This window comes from Oncorhynchus mykiss, chromosome 24, assembly GCF_057628025.1.
Source record: "Oncorhynchus mykiss isolate SJ-2025 chromosome 24, ASM5762802v1, whole genome shotgun sequence".
In the NCBI taxonomy this organism is placed as follows: domain Eukaryota; kingdom Metazoa; phylum Chordata; class Actinopteri; order Salmoniformes; family Salmonidae; genus Oncorhynchus; species Oncorhynchus mykiss.
In genome coordinates, this window is record NC_143045.1 from 3,247,446 (window position 1) to 3,265,460 (window position 18,015).

Genomic DNA, 18,015 nt, shown 5'->3' on the forward strand with positions numbered 1-18,015 from the left:
CTGTACTTTGCATTAAATTCCAAACAGTTAGAACAAATGTGTTAAATTATGTGTTCAACAATAATGTGGCCCCTGCTTGAATAAGGCATGGCTAATAGGCAAAGCCCTTGGCAGTGGACCATGAGTAAACCAATACACAGTGGCTACAGAATACAGTCCAACAAGAAACCCTAAAGAATACAAATAAAACAGGGAGGCACAGGGGGTCAAAGACATCACAGAGCAATTTTTATATGTCATCACAGCAACAATGGGCCAATTCTGAAATGTCTTGAGACCTAATGACAGTGTGTACGGGTCCCAAATACTGCCATCATGGTGCTAGCTACAGTAGTGGCGTAACGTTAGGACAATGCTAGCGTTATGGCTGAGCTCCAGCTCATCAGACCTGCTATGGCTCCTGCTGAGTTAGCCTTTCTAATGCTAGCTTGGCTAACAGCTAACTCCAACTTCACTGTGCTGAGTTAGATCACAGTAGCTAGCTAGTTCTGGAAGAGGCTGTGATTCAGGTGAAACTTTACATGCTGAGAGGAGTACTGACATGGGCAGCTGCAATAAGCAGATTCCCATGCCAAAAGCAAACGGCGGCTGCCTGGTCACCATGACCCAAATCCTTTCCCCTGGGTCGTCGTCTAATGCCTACTCTGGGGGCCAGTCAACATACCGTTACAATCCAATGATTTATAAGTTAGGAGGAGTAGGAAGATGAGCAGAAAGTAAACATAAGATGGAGAAATGGGACCACACACGCAAGAGAACATTTTTTTCTCAGTGAATCCAATCCCTTCTTACTCTTTCAGCAGCACACCTGTTCCTAAAATCACCTCAGGGTGGATTTTTTTTTTTTTTTTTTTTACCTCAACACTCCTCTTCTATTGGTCCATCTGGATGTTGTCTAGAATGACATGTTCCATAGGGAGAAAGGTTGTGAAACAGGGAGGTACTACCTGAACCTGTCCAATAAGGTTACTGTTTCTACGGTGTACCCTACTGAACACGACCCAGTCTAGAATATTCTCTGGCTCCCACTGTGAAGAGACTGAAGACTACTACTGAAGATTCAGCAGAATCACTGGCCTAATCACTCTTTAAATATGTTTTTTATTTGGCATTACCTCAAAAGATGAACACCAAAGAGAGTTCACTGTGTTCTCCTGCTTTGATAACTTGGAAACCTGTTGGTCTCCTCCACGCACACACTCCAACACTCAGTTTGCATGCCCTATGCATAAAAGTTTATACATGACTTCTGAAATTATGTGGGATGATATAAGTGAAATCATAACAAAATGGACGTCATCTCACAGCTGCATTTTAACTGCAAACTCAGTGTGTTCCCACCTTATGCCTTGTCACATTGTGGTACAAATGTACCCTTCCATCCTCCTTCCCACATTTTGAAAAATGTGGCCTCCAAAAGGATTTGTGTACTCAAGAAAAGGCAAAAATAACACAGAAGTATGGGAAAGGCCAGTAGGGACGATATTATTTTCGTGCCGCCTTCATTGTGACGACAGAGCAAATCCCATGACATGCCTTCTGAAGTATGAAATGTATGCTGGAACTCTCTCTCTCGGTCTCTCTCTCAGTGGCAGATCTAAAGATAGCCACCTCTGGAAGCAATTGGCCCATGCAGCCCGAGCCAACATGATGAAGTATTTGAGAGCGGCTCTCTCCTTTTTTGGTGTACCTTGAAAGTGGCGTGAATCAATGCCAGGTAGTACACAGTACTATACAAGGGGTTGAGTGTGCCAGAGAAGCAACCATTCACCATGTAGGACATAGAAGGCCCCCATGAGTAATATTTTAAAGCAGGGTTCCCCAACAGGTGGTCTGAATTTGTATTTATTATTATTATTATTTTTTATCATTGTTGGACATAAAAGACTGTAAAAACCCCAGGAAATCAGCTCCAAGGGATTTTAATTTTGGAAAACTATTCCCAAGTATTCCCATGCATAATACATTGTATACAAATGTAAGCAAGGTTTGAAATTATTATGTTTTAGCAAAATATAATATCTGTTTGGGCTTCTTGCTATCAATTTGCAATCGGCTAATTATTTGTAATTATGTTCCAGCCCCCCAACCATTCACTCAAGAGTAAATCATCCCGTGGCTGAATCTGGTTGATGATCTCTGTTTTAAAAGGCAATCGATATACATGCAGTGAAGAAAAGCCTTGATGTGGAGATAAAATAAATCACCTTTGTTTTGGAGCTAATTTTACCTCAAGAGTTGTTCCCTATTAAAAAGTATGTGTCGAATCAGAGCAATGAATTGGTACATTATAGTGACATCAAAACTAGTGTTTATTTAATCTCAGTATGCTAGTCCTGCAAATAGGCTAATGGACTGAATAAAACAAGGAGGAACTTATCTCCATATCTTTACTGTACTCACAATAATCACAGAACCATCTCAACACCATCTCTGACCAAAGCAAATACTGCATACATTGTTTATGAAAATGTGTCCCGCAAATACTAGGCGGTCGTGATTCAATGCAGCCCTAAAAAAATATACAATAAAATATATGTTAACAGTGACACACCTCTAGAAACCAGGCCTGAGGGGAAAACTGGACGAGCCCCAGCCAAGTACTTCTCAATAAGCCTGTCTGTGTAATGTCTGCCAGTCGGTGACCTTGGCTGGTCTGGGCCGAGGCTCAATGGAGCTCTGGAACACCCTATCTGCGTCCCAAGGCACCCTATGGGCCCCTGTCAAATGTAGTGCACTATATAGGGAAAAGGTTGCCATTTGGGACACACCCCATAACAAATGGAAGAAGAGAAGAAACTTCAAATGATTTATACATGCAGGCTGACAAGAGAATGCAGTAGCTTTTTCCAATGTGCTTCAGGTTATCTGTAGCAATTCTGAACTAACAAGACTATTTCTTGTCACCGTCAATTTCACAGTTTGAAGGTAGCTTTAATCTTAAAGTCTAAGGGGGGGACTAAGTTAACATATATCATAATTTTAAGATGGTCATACCATGGATCATTTAGCTATTTAACTGTGAATTTTAGGACTCATTTAGGTATCAAACAAAAACAAAAAAAATGTCAAAATATAGAATATTGAGCCTTACTACTATAGCCCTTAGAAACGCATTGAATAACACATTCATAAATGGCCCAAAAAATAAATAAATAAGAAGGAATAAGACTTTGAAGTGTCTGTCCTATATCTAAGAGATATAAGAAAGCTCAGTAAATATGTTTGTTTTTTACACATATTTAACCCCTTATTTTTTTGTTGCCACAAACCTACCTCCACACTTCCATTCATTTTCGTATGGGTTACATTTAGACAAGTCCCTTGACACTTGTGGGGGTCGTAGAGCAAAACGGAGAACGCCATTGTGTTAGGACTCTACAGACGTTTTCGTAAGAAGACCCATTTCCGGCATGTCTCATGGACTGACAAACACGCCTGTAGCCTGGCCACCTTCCACCGCAGATGCGGAAGGCTTAGGTGGATGCGGTGGATTGAGATGCAGCCTGATATCTCTAGCTTAAACTGACAGATTTTGATGGGTATTTTTTTATTTTTTATTATGACACATGGGTTTGTCAATAGACTTATAAGGGTTGAACATTTTATGCTTTAGCGCATCTTAGATTATCTAAATGGTGTCCCATCCTCCAAAAAGCTATTTTATTTTTTTAAATTTAACCTTTGTTTAACTAGGCAAGAACAAATTCTTATTTACAATGACGGCCAACCCCGGCCAAACCCGGACAATGCTGGGCCAATTGTGCACCGCCCTATGGGACTCCCAATCACAGCCGAATGTGATGCAGCCTGAATCTCCAAAGCATACAGTAGCTATAATGAAGAGCTACTGCAAAGATAGATTAAAATAATGTACTGTCCACTGTGTATTTACTTCATGTGCTTCTTCATGAAAGATGCTAAGATTTAAATTACCTCACCCAATAATACAGCTCTATAAGGAGGCCCCATACAACATATAATCGTGATATGATTTGCACACTGTCCGAACAGAGTTACAGTAGGCTAATGGCAACTGTACAGTAAGGCCAGAGAGAAGAACACTGTCTGGAATGTAAACAGACGCTGACACTACCAGAGTGCTCTAATGTATGTTCCATGAAACAGCAAAAACACACACACACACACACGTGCGCACATGCACTTGCACACACGCACACAAACACAAACACTCAGGTGGAGCCATCCAGGGAGTCAGTAATGTGGTCTGCACTAAAAGGCTCCAAATGTGCCATAGATCAGCAGAGAGTGTTTCAGAAAACAACATCCATTATTAAGCAGCAGCGTGTACTGATGGGATTGGACGACACACTGCTTCTGTCAGGGGCTGAGCGATCTCCCCTGCTCCCCCGTTTCAACCAATCAAATGAGCTCCCGAGGGCCATTCCAGTGCTCTCCAAATACATATTCAGGCCTTCAGCTAAAAGCAGGCCTCTTTGAGGCTCTGCAAGAGGGACTCCGGTCTTCCCTCACTTTTGATCCGAGATCCGAAATGCAAATGGTCGTGGCTGAGGCCAAAGACAATATTCAATGTGTGTCATGTTCACCAGCAACTACAGAAATGGAACTTCTCTTTTTCTCTGGCTAGTCTGGCTCATCTACAACGGCATTCAATCACATCTGCTGTATCAAATATACCAAACTAAAATATAAACGCAACAGTTAAGTGTTGGTCCCATGTTTCATGGACTGAAATAAAAGATCCCCGAAATGTTCCATATGCACAAAAAACGTATTTCTCTCAAACGTTGTGCAGACATGTGTTTACATCCCTACTAATGAGCATTTCCCCATATCAAGAAGCTGATTAAACAGCATGATCATTACACAGGTGCACCTTGTGCTGGGGGCAATAAAAGGCTGCTCTAAAATATGCAGTTTTGTCAGTGAGTGAGCGCGTAATTGGCATGCTGACTGAAGGAACGGCCACCAGGGCTGTTGCCAGAGAATTTAATGTTCCTTTCTCTACCATAAGCCGCCTCCAACGTACTTTTAGATCATTTGGCAGTACGTCCAACCGGCCTCATGTAACCACGCCTGGCCAGGACCTACATACAGTATCCGTCTTCTTCACTTGCGGGATCATCTGAGATCAGCCTCCTGAACAGCTGATGAAACTGAAGAGTATTTCTGTCTGTAATAAAGCCCTTTTGTGGGGACAAACTAATTTTGATTGGCTGGGTCTGGCTCCCCAGTGGGTGGGCCTGGCTTCTAAGTAAGGCCCATGCCCTCCCAGGCCCGCCCATGGCTGCACCCCTGCCAGGTCATGTGAAATCCATAGACTAGGTCCTAATGAATTTATTTCAATTGACTGATTCTCTTATATGAACTGTAACTCAGTAAAATAATTTAAATTGTCGCATGTTGCGTTTATATTTTTGTTCAGTATAGTTATAGGCTAAGGTATATAGTTAAGGCTAGGGTTTCTATGGATGGGAGATAAGTGGATGACGCCTTGGGTGTTAAAGAGCTATTTAGTAGGATTCCAAGCACTATTCAACACTGGGGCTGAATTGAGAACTGTGGCAGGAATCTAGGGCTGGTCTGAGGGGCCGGAGGCCCTATGCCCCTGAATCTGGTGGGGGAACAGAAGAGAAGAGAAGCAGGCAGGCAGGGGGAGGAATATCTGAGGAATGCTCAGCATTCTCAGTCCATCATGGCTGCCTCTGGGATAAGGTGGCCATTATGGAAAGGCCAAACCACACGCGCACACACCCTCGCACACATAAACACACACACACACCCTCTCAGAAGACTCACAGTACTGAACCCAGTTCCCTGTCCACTGTCCAGAAGTGTCTATCTATTTCACTTGACAGTGAGACAGGAGTGAGCACTCCACAGCGATTGGCCACGGTGTCTATAGGAGTCAAGGAGAGAACATAAGGAGTGGTAGTACCAGGAAGGGCCTCTTCTTCCTTATCCTCCTCCTCCTCTACTGCTCGATTGTGACTGGCTGGTGTTGAGTGTTTTCTCTCAGGTCATTAAACCTCACCATAGTGTTTTAGTGTGTTTGACCCCAGAGCAAAAGTCAAGGGGTTGAGAACCACAATCACATAAGCTTGAGCGTGAGAGATAGCTTTAGAAATGACCAATGCACCCTGCAGTCATGACATTAAAGACCACAGTTAAGTAAGAGTCATGTAAGCTTTCTGTAGTTCACAGTAAGTTCATGAAATACTTTGTATTGAAGATCTACAATATTTTCCACACAGAATATTTAACAGATTCTCCACAAAATGATGAAAATCCACACAAATAGTGTATATTAGCTTCTTCCTGGAAAATAACATTTTCGCTGGAACATTCTAAACTCACATGAGCTAAAATAACTTTCTTCCTTTCACATTGAGATGCTGTAGTTTGTTTCACCTCGCAAATCAGAAGCACATGCCTTTTTTTCTGCTTCAATGCATCAGCTGTGCTCATGTCCACATAACTTCTGTGCTGTGCTGTGCTGTGCTGTGTGAGCAATGGCCTGTGTGCCAGACAAGGGGAGCTTCAGAAGCTACTTTTCTGATGCATTCCACCATCTGAGAATATGGCCGCCACAAGAGTCTCCCACAAGCCTCTCCAGCTGATATATTTGGAAATTGGAAGACATTTGACATATGCTGCTGTTCAAGTGATTCAATTAGCATATGTTTTATGTTTCTGTGCAGCATAAAGTACATTTAGTGGATCAAGGGAATCTCTACCCCTGGTTTCACCTTGCATTAGCATGGTGTGTTTTCGTGCTCCAAGATGATCAAATCAAATCAAATCACACAAAAATTGGTCACATACACATGGTTAGCAGATGTTAATGCGAGTGTAGCGAAATGCTTGTACTTCTAGTTCCGACCTTGCAGCAAAATCTAACAAGTAATCTAACAATTTCACAACAACTACACTGTACACACAAGTGTAAAGGAATGAATAAGAATATGTACATATAAATATATGGATGTGCGATAGCCGTGCGGCATAGGTAAGATGCAGTAGATGGTGTAGAGTACAGTATATACATATGAGATGAGTAATGTAGGGTATGTAAACATATAAAGTGGCATTGTTTAAAGTGACTAGTGATACATTTATTACATCCAATATTTAATTCTTAAAGTGGCTAGTGTCAGGACTCTTACCGAAGGTCGTCACCGGCCTACTAGCTGCCACCGATCCCTTTTCCCTTTTCTGTTTGTTTTGTCTGTTTAGTTTCACCTGTTCCTTGTTGAGGTTGATTAGTTGGGCTATTTAAGCCGGTCGGCCCGCCTGCTCTTTGTGCGGGCTTAACTATTTTTCCCACTGTGTTTCTGTGTGGTAGTACGTATTGTGTTGGGCATTTGTTATTGTGCGCCCGGTATTCTTGGCGAGCACTATTTTTTTCCCTGTGCGGAATAAACGCTATCCTGAACTTTCTGCCTCCTGCGCCTGACTTTCTGCCTCCTGCGCCTGATTGAGTCAGTATGTTGGCAGCAGCCACTCAATGTTAGTGATGGCTGTTTAACAGTCTGATGGCCTTGAGATAGAAGCTGTTTTTCAGTCTCTCGGTCCTAGATTTGATGTACCTGTACTGACCTCGCCTTCTGGATGATAGCGGGGTGAACAGGCAGTGGCTCGGGTGTTGTTGTCCTTGATGATCTTTTTTGGCCTTCCTGTGACATCGGGTGGTGTAGGTGTCCTGGAGGGCAGGTAGATTTCCCCCGGTGATGCGTTGTGCAGACCACACTACCCTCTGGAGAGCCTTACGGAGCAGTTGCCGTACCAGGCGGTGATCCAGCCCGACAGGATGCTCTCAATTGTGCATCTGTAAAAGTTTGAGTGATTTTGGTGACAAGACAATTTCTTCAGCCTCGTGAGGTTGAAGAGGCGCTGTTGCGCCTTTTTCACCACACTGTCTTTGTGGGTGGACTAATTCAGTTTGTCCGTGATGTGTATGCTGAGGAACTTAAAACTTTCCACCTTCTCCACTACTGTCCCGTCAATGGATAGTGGGGTGCTCACTCTGCTGTTTCCTGAAGTCCACGATCATCTCCTTTGTTTTGTTGATGTTGAGTGTGAGGTTATTTTCCTGACATCACACTCTGAGGGCCCTCACCTCCCCCCTGTAGGCCATCTCATCGTTGTTGGTAATCAAGCCTACCACCTTAGTGTCATCTGCAAACTTGATGATTGAGTTGGAGGCCACGCAGCCATGGGTGAACAGGGGACAGATTTGCCAAAAGGAGGGCGAGGGAGGGCTTTGTATGCATCGCGGAAGTTAGAGTAGCAATGATCCAGAATGGTGCCAGCATGTTTCGCAGATTCAATATGCTGATAAAATTGAGGAAACCTTGTTTTCAGATTAGCTTTGTTAAAATCCCCAGCTACAATAAATGCAGCCTCAGGATACGTGGTTTCCAGTTTACATAGACTCCAATGATGTTCTTTCAGGGCTGTCGCGGTGTCTGCTTGGGCGGGATCTACACGGCTGTGATTATAATCTAAGAGAATTCTCTTGGTAGATAATGCAGTCGGCATTTGATTGTAAGCAATTCTAGGTCAGGTGAAGAAAAGGACTTGAGTTCCTGTATGTTGTTATGATCACACCACGACTCGTTAATCTTCTTACCAGAGAGATGTTTGTTTCTGTCGGTGCGTTGCGTGAAGAAACCGGGTGGCTGTACAATCTCTGTACAATCTCTGATGTCTCTGGAAGGCAACCCTTGCTCGAATTTTGTCTACCTTGTTGTCAAGAGACTGGACATTGACGAGTAGTATTCTCGGGAGCGGTGAGCGATTTGTCCGTCTATGGAGCCTGACCAGAAGACCGCTCCGTCTGCCCCTTCTGCGGCGCTGTTGTTTTAGGTCGCCTACTGGGATCCGATCCATTGTCCTGGGTGGTGGTCCAAACAGAGGATGCGCTTCGGGAAAGTCGTATTCCTGGTCGTAATGTTGGTAAGATGACGTTGCTCTTATATCCAATAGTTCTTCCCAGCTGTATGTAATAAAACTTAAAGTTTCCTGGGGTAACAGTGTAAGAAATAATACATAAAAAAAACAAAATACTGCATAGTTTCCTAAGAATGGTAAGCAAGGCGACCATCTCTGTTGGCGCTGTGTTGTACAAACCTGTACAATTGTTCTATCTGATCAAGGTTTGTCATGTTTACACATGGTCATCAGAATGTGGGCACAGACCAGGACACAGGACGCATGTAAGCGGCAGGTAGAAATGGGGTTTTGACATTGTGAAGGCGTTTCATAATAATCATAGGCTCCCAGCTTCAGCACAGACTGAGAATCAGTCATATCCCAGCCAACAATTCTAGGGAGAGAGAATGTTTTTACAATGTTACCCGTAATGTTCCCCTAATTTGTGTCCAGTTTTTCTGAGGGTTAGGAGAATATTCCGTCAACGTCCCACTAAACATAAACAGAACATGGTTACCATGTTCTCATAATGTAAGATATTAAAGTTTAATGGGAACGTGGCAGTAACATTTTTGTGTATCACTTGTCAGGACGTCATCCCCCCCAAAATTGTTCCATTACACATTTTTACTGTTGCCAAGCCCATCAAGGCCTTGATTGGTGAACCACTGATCAATTCACTGCTACTTTTGTCTGTTGGCAAGGTTAGGAATACTCACACACACTGATTTAACATGCAGTGTTTTTACACTTTGACTACATGTTGCATGTCCATTCATACAGTAATTATTATTCACTATGTCCTCACCTGGGATTTTAACTCACAGCCTCTTGGTTCACAGCATTCAGATATTCCTGGTAGGCCACTATGTCTGTGTCAGGTATCAGTTAATTTGACTATCATTGATTTAATTTACTTATTTACTTTCTGTATAGTTGTCTAATGTTTGTGGGGTATATTTACCTGTTTTCACGATACAAGGTTGGTTGAGAGAATGCAAAGAGTGTGTAAAGCTGTCATCAAGGCAAAGGGTGGCTACTTTGAAGAATCTAAAACGGTAAATATATTTTGATTTGTTTAAAACCTCTTTGGGCTGAGATCCCGCTAATGGGATCGATATGACAACAGCCAGTGAAAGTGCAGGGCGCCAAATTCAAAACAACAGAAATCCCATAATTAAAATTCCTCAAACATACAAGTATTTCACACCATTTTAAAGATATACTTCTTGTTAATCCCACCACAGTGTCCGATTTCAAAAAGGCTTTACAGCAAAAGCAAACCAAATGATTATGTTAGGTCAGAGCCAAGTCACAGAAAAACACAGCCATTTTTCCAGCCAAAGAGAGGAGTCACAAAAAGCAGAAATAGAGAAATTAATCACTAACCTTTGATGATCTTCATCAGATGACACTCATAGGACTTTATGTTACACAATACATGTATGTTTTGTTCGATATTTCATATCAAGTTCATATTTATATACAAAAATCTCAGTTTACATTGGCGCGTTACGTTCAGTACCAAAACATCTGGTGATTTTGCAGAGAGCCACATTAATTTACAGAAATACTCATAATAAACATTGATAAAAGATACAACTATTATGCACGGAATTATAGATACACTTCTCCTTAATGCAACCGCTGTGCCAGATTTCAAAAAAACTTTACGGAAAAAGCACACCATGCAATAATCTGAGTACGGCGCTCAGAGACCAAAACAACCCAAACATATATCCACCATGTTGTGTAGTCAACAGAAGTCAGAAATAGCATTATAAATAGTCACTTACCTTTGATGATCTTAATCAGAATGCACTCTCAGGAATCCCAGTTCCACAATAATATGTTTGTTTTGTTCGATAATGTCCATAGTTTGTGTCCAAATACCTCCTTTTTGTTTGCGGGTTTAGCCCAGTATTCCAAATTCATGACGCGCGATCACTAGGAGCAGATGAAAAGTCAAAGAGTTCCGTTACAGTCTGTAGAAACATGTCAAACAATGTATAGAATCAATCTTTAGGATGTTTTTAAAATAAATCTTCAATAATGTTCCAACCAGAGAATTCCTTTGTCTTCAGAAATGCAATGGAACTCAATTAACTCTCACGTGAACGCGTGTCACCAGCTCGTGGCTCTCTGGCAGACCTCTGACTCATTCCCCTCTCATTCGCCACCACTTCACAGTAGAAGCATCAAACACGGTTCTAAAGACTGTTGACATCTAGTGGAAGCCTTAGGGAGTGCAATTTGACCCCATAGACACTGTGTATTCGATAGGCCAAGAGTTGAAAAACTACAAACCTCAGATTTCCCACTTCCTGTTTGGATTTTTTTCTCAGGTGTTGCTGCCATATGACTTCTGTTATACTCACAGACATCATTCAAACAGTTTGAGAAAATGCAAAGTGTTTTTATCCAAATCTACTAATAATATGCATATATTAGCAACTGGGCCTGAGTAGCAGACAGTTTACTCTGGGCAACTTATTCATCCAAGCTACTCAATACTGCCCCCAGCCCAAATAAGTTAACACTTTTTTGGTTACTACATGATTCCATATGTGTTATTTCATAGTTTTGAGGTCTTCACTATTATTTCACAGTGTCGAAAATGTTTAAATAAAGAAAAACCCTTGAATGAGTAGGTGTGTCCAAACGTTTGACTGGTGCTGTATGTTAATGTCAATATTTGGCAAAAGTTACAACACACCTATCTGATCTCATTTAAATGTGTTTCTCAATGAAAGATCGGTAGGAACCGGTAGAATTCTAAATAGCAGAGCATCTCAAAGAGAACTATCGTCTTTTTAAAATCTACACCACATATAACATAGAACATAAGGAATCACATCAGCTCTCTATCTGTAAGATTTCAAATTTGTTGGCAAAACATGGCCCAGATGGTACTGTTGCTTCTGTTAGAAACATACCCAGAACATTGTTGCCATATTCTCAGAATATCAGAAATTTGCATATTTACAGTAGCATGTCTGTACTTTCTCACATTTGACATTTAAGCAATGATGATGCCAGTTATACCAAAACAATACACAGCACAGAGTTCCATCTCCAAATTTTAAAGGGATACTTCGGGATTTTGGCAATGAAGCCCTTTATCTACTTCTAAAGATACATTTTTATGCCGCTGCGTGCAGTTTGAAGGATGTTGCTAACTAGCGTTAGCACAATTGCTAACTAGCATTAATTCAATGACTGGAAGTCTATGATGACTGCTAACATGATAGTAGATACCAAAGTAATTGTGCAAACACGAGTTAGTCATTAGCTCGCAAAACTACCTTCATACTGAATGCAAAGACATAAAAATGCTATCCTTGAGTTCATCATCACTCATTTAGCCCATTGTCTACTCTATGCAAGAGCCTTATTCAATTTGATCTGGCATTAGGCGCTAAATGACTCAACAAAGACAGTGTAGAAGGACCATTTTACCAAACGCAAAGCCTTTTTAAGTGCTCAGATTCCTGAAAATCGAGTACATAGCTCTGGGCTTTAGATGTGGCTTACAAACAACACAATTCATGTGACAGTAGACACTGGACAGTGAAGGGCACAGAACAGAACAGGCCTCTTTCATTCATGGCACAATCAGGCTGTTAGTACTACCTTAGATATGTTAGCGCTTGGTATAAAGGCTTACTTACGGTGATCGAAACGATATGTATCTCTATCCATGATCAAAAAAGGGAACAAACTAGTTCATAAGTTTGGACGATTTGCATGGAATGTTTACACATTTTATGTAGCAGTCAATAAGATCAAAGTGTGTGTGCATGCGTGCCTTTCTCCCTGCCTGTGTGTGTGTGTGTGTTGTCAGCTGAGGGGGTGAAAAGTTGAAACCAATGTCACTCCATTGGTTCACACAGACTCACACAGCACAGCTGTCATCCCTGACTCTCTCCAATCCTTTATCGTGACACTACTGTAATGAGTGGAGCTATATTATCTAATAACCGAATACAGTGAGAGGTGCTTAGCCACAAAAATATGCCAATTGCTGAAACACATGACCACAACTGTTCCAGAGGGGCAATGAGGAAAATAAAGCGAGCAGGATTTAATTTCGCTCTCAGCCTTTGTCTCCCCACATTTTCTTCCTAAAACAGGCAGAGACGGCAAGAATTGGCACGTATAACATCTTAATAAATGAGAAATCTGGAGAAAACAACAATACTCTTTCACGACCAGATGATGAGTCAAATATTAAAGCAACTGTTTACATACCGACAGGGCTTTGTCCCGACAAATTTGTTTGGTTATTGTATCCAAAACATTAAATAATGTCCTTCTATGGTATCATGCCTTGGCCTCTGAGAAAACACCAGACAGCAAAACAAATTGAGAGTCATTACTAATTGTGTAGGTGTGAAATAGAATCGTAGACTGATACAGATAGACAATATGATGAAGGTGCAATCATAACAGACTAGTGTGTAATATTTTGAGCCCTGAATGCTGATTGGCAGACAGTCGTGGTATATCACACCGTATACCACGGATATGAAAAATGTATTTTTACTGCTCTAATTATGTTGGCACCTCTGGGGTTTGTGGTATATTGCCAATACACCGCGGCTAAGGGCTGTATCCAGGCGTTGCGTTGTACGTAAGAACAGCCCTCAGCCGCCGTATATTGGCCATATACCACACCCCCTCGGGCCTTATTGATTATTTTATAAACCGGGTAGTCCTGGATGCCCAAGGGGGTGTGGAATATGACCAATGACGCAACCCGGAGCGCCTGCATACAGCTCTTAGCTGTGGTACACAACATAACCAAAAGTATTGTCATGACGTTGGCCTGGGGGTAGGTTTATGACAGTCATAAATACCTCTTCCCCCCTTTTTCCTCTCTCTACCCTACTGATGTTACATTTGCAAAACCCTTGGTTAACATAGAGATTCTGGGAACATCAGAAGGTGGGGGGAAATGAACTATATTCTGGTAATCTGACCAATTGAACATATGTGGTGGTACTTAATGAATATGCTGTCAGTTCGGTTGTCATCTGAGACATTCTCATCAATGATAAGATGACATAAACGCTACAGTGGAAAGTCTACACATCAGAGTTATCAGATTCACATGGAATTGTTGTTCAATTTAAATGTTTGAATGTGAAATTATTCGTGATGGGATGAAATTTGCTGCTACAACATCCTCCATTCTTCTGGGAAGACTTTCCACTAAATGTTGGAACATTGCTGCGGGGACTAGCTTCCATTCAGCCACAAGAGCATTAGTGGTGTCGTGCACTGATGTTGGGCGATTAGACCTGGCTCGCAGTCGGCATTCCAATTCATACCAAAGGTTTTCCATGGGGTTGAGGTCAGTGCTCTTTCCAGGCCAGTCAAGTTCTTCCACACCGATCTCGACAAACCATTTCTGTATGAACCTTGCTTTGTGCACAGTGGCATTGTCATGCTGACAAAGGAAAGGGCCTTCCCCAAACTGTTGCCACAAAGTTGGAAGTACATAATTGTTTGGAATGTCATTGTATGCTGTAGTATTAAGATTTCCCTTCACCTGAACTAAGGGGCCTAGCCTGAACCATGAAAAACAGTCCCAGACCATTATTCCTCCTCCACCAAACTTTACATTTGACGCTATGCATTCAAGCTTCTCCTGGCATCTGCCAAACCCAGATTTGTCCATCGGACTGCCAGATGGTGAAGCGTGATTCATCACTCCAGAGAAAGCAGCGAGCTTTACACCACTCCAGCCGACGCTTGGCATTGCACATGGTTATTGCACATTGCACATGAGGCTTGTGTGCGGCTGTTTGGCCATAGAAACCCATTTCATGAAGTTCCTAACGAAAAGTTATTGTGCTGGCGTTGCTTCCAGAGGCAGTTTGGAACTCTGCAGTGAGTGTTGCAACCGAGGGCAGACGATTTGTACACGCTACGCATTTCAGCCCTCGCATGTCCCGTTCTGTGAGCTTGTACGGTATAACACCTTGCGGCTGAGCCATTGTCATCATATGACGATGCCACGTTGAAAGTCACTGAGCTCTTCAGTAAGGTAAACCTAATGTCAATGTTTGTCTATGGAGATTGCACAGCTGTATGCTCAATTTTATATACCTGTCAGCTACAGTGTCCACATACTTTTGTATATATAGTGTATACTAGTAACTGGTTACCAACATAATTAGAGCAGTAAAAATAAATGTCAGCCAATCAGCATTCTGAATGCTGATTGGCTGAAAGCCATGGTATATCAGACCATATACCACGGGTATGACTTAATGGCTCCGGGGGGGTTGGCTGCCATTTGTGCTATTTTTTTTGTTTTTTTTCCGCATTGTTTGTAACTTATTTTTGTAACTTATTTTGTACATAATGTTGCTGCTACCGGCTCTTATGACCGAAAATAACTTCTGGACATCAGAACAGCAATTACTCACCTCAAACTGGACAAAGATTCTTTCTTTAACAAGTCCGACGCAAAGTATTATACAGCTCTGACGGGAACGGGCCCAAATCCCCATAATTTGCGTGAGGAAAAGACGAAGAAATAGATCGGGCTAATAATTCGTAGGTGAGTGAGTAAACCTCCACTACCATCCGTTCTATTGGCCAACGAGCAATAATTGGAAAACAAAATGGATGCTATATGAGAAAGACTATCCTACCAACGGGACATTAAAAACTGTAATATCTTATGTTTCACTGAGTCGTGACTGAATGACGACACAGATAATATAGCTGGCAGGGATTTTCCATGCATCGGCAGGACAGAGAAGCTACGTCTGGTAAGACGAGGGGCGGGGGTGTGTGTCTATTTGCCAATAACAGCTGGTGCGCGATGTCTAACATTGAAGAAGTCTCAAGGTATTGCTCAAGGCCATCAGACTGTTAAACAGCCACCACTAACACTGAGTGGCGGCTGCCAACACACTGACACTGACTCAACAGCCACTTTAATAATGGGAATTGATGGGAAATGATGTAAATATATCACTAGCCACTTTAAACAATGCTACCTTATATAATGTTACTTACCCTACATTATTCATCTCATATGCATACGTATATACTGTACTCTATATCATCGACTGTATCCTTATGTAATACATGTATCACTAGCCACTTTAAACTATGCCACTTTGTTTACATACTCATCTCATTTGTACATACTGTACTCGATACCATCTACTGTATCTTGCCTATGCTGCTCTGTACCATCACTCATTCATATATCCTTATGTACATATTCTTTATCCCCTTACACTGTGTACAAGACAGTAGTTTTGGAATTGTTAGTTAGATTACTTGTTATTACTGCATTGTCGGAACTAGAAGCACAAGCATTTCGCTACACTCGCATTAACATCTGCTAACCATGTGTATGTGACAAATAAAATTTGATTTGATTTGATTTGAGGTAGAGTGCCTTATGATAAGCTGTAGTGTCACGCCCTGATCTGTTTAACCTGTCCTTGATTGTCTCCACCCCCTCCAGGTGTTTCCTGTCTCTCTGTGCCAGTTCGTCTTGTATGTTTCCAAGTCAACCAGCGTTTTTTCCCGTTCTCCTGCTTTTTGCATTCTCCTTTTTCTAGTCCTCCCGGTTTTGACCCTTGCCTGTTTCTGGACTTTGTACCCGCCTGCCTAACCATTCTGCCTGCCTTGAGCACGAACCTGTCTGACACTCTGTACCTCCTGGACTCTGATCTGATTTTGACCTTTTTGCCTGTCTACGACCATTCTCTTGCCTACCCCACTGGATTAATAAACATTGTAAGACTCCAACCATCTGCCTCCTGTGTCTGCATTTGGGTCTCGCCTTGTGCCTTGATATGTAGACCACACTATCTACCAAGAAAGTTCTCATCTATATTATTCATAGCCGTCTATTTACTACCACAAACCGATGCTGGCACAAACATCACACTCAACCAGCTGTATAAGGCCATAAGCAAACAAGAAAATGCTCATTCAGAAGTGGCGCTCCTAGTGGCCGGGGACTTTAATGCAGGCAAACTTAAATCCATTTTTACCTAATTTCTACCAGCATGTCACATGTGTAAACAGAGGGAAGAAAACTCAAGACCACCTTTTCTCCACACAGAGAGACGCATACAAAGCTCTCCCTCACCCTCCATTTGGCAAATCTGACCATAATTATATCCTCCTGATTCCTGCTTACAAGCAAAAACTAAAGCAGTAAGTGCCAGTGACTCGCTCAATACGGAAGTGGTCAGATGACGTGGATGCTACGCTACAGGACTGTTTTGCTAGCACAGACTGGAATATGTTGCGGGATTCATCCAATGGCATTGAGGAGTATACCACCTCAATCACTGACTTCGTCAATAAGTGCATTGACGACGTCATCCCCAACCAGAAGCCATTGATTACAGGCAACATCCGCATCGAGCTAAAGGCTTTCAAGGAGCAGGACACTAATCCAGACGCTTATAAGAAATCCCGCTACGCCCTCAGACGAACCGACAAACAGGCAAAGCGTCAATACAGGAATAATATTGAATCCTACTACACTGGCTCTGACACTCGTCGGATGTGGCAGGGCTTGAAAACTAATACGGACTACAAAGGGAAACCCAGCTGCGAGCTGCCCAGTGACGCGAGCCTAACAGATGAGCTAAATGTATTTTATGCTCGCTTTGAGGCAAGCAACAGCGTGTATGAGAGCACCAGCTCTTCCGGATGACTGTGTGAGCAAGACCTTTAAACAGGTCAACACTCACAAAGCCGCGGTGCCAGATGGATTACCAGGACGTGCACTCAATGCATGCGCGGACCAACTGGCAAGTGTCTTCACTGACATTTTCAACCTCTCCCTGACCGAGTCTGTAATACCTACATGTTCCAAGCAGACCACCATAGTCCCTGTGCCCAAGGAAGTGAATGTAACCTGCCTAATTGATTACCGCCACTTATCACTCACGTCGGTAGCCCTGAAGTGCTTTGAAAGGCTGGTCATGGCTCACATAACCAGCATCATCCCGGATACCCTAGACCCACTCCAATTCGCATACCGTCCCATACATCCACAGATGACGCAATCTCAAATTCCTTGGTGTCCACAACACCAACTAACTATTA

At 42.4% G+C, this 18,015-nt stretch overlaps 1 protein-coding gene across 12 annotated transcripts in view; it reads right to left on the reverse strand.

The window, feature by feature from the left end:
- Positions 1-18,015, reverse strand: part of LOC110503542 (cell surface glycoprotein MUC18) — a 67,359-nt gene that overhangs the window by 23,523 nt on the left and 25,821 nt on the right. Inside the window, exon 1 of one of the 12 annotated variants that reach the window (XM_021581918.3) lies at positions 12,588-12,721. The exons of the other annotated variants lie outside the window; for them this stretch is intronic. Coding sequence (XP_021437593.2) covers positions 12,588-12,618 — 31 coding nt within the window. The 5' untranslated portion in view covers positions 12,619-12,721. Of the gene's footprint in view, positions 1-12,587; positions 12,722-18,015 lie in introns of those variants that run through there. 12 annotated transcript variants of the gene reach the window in all.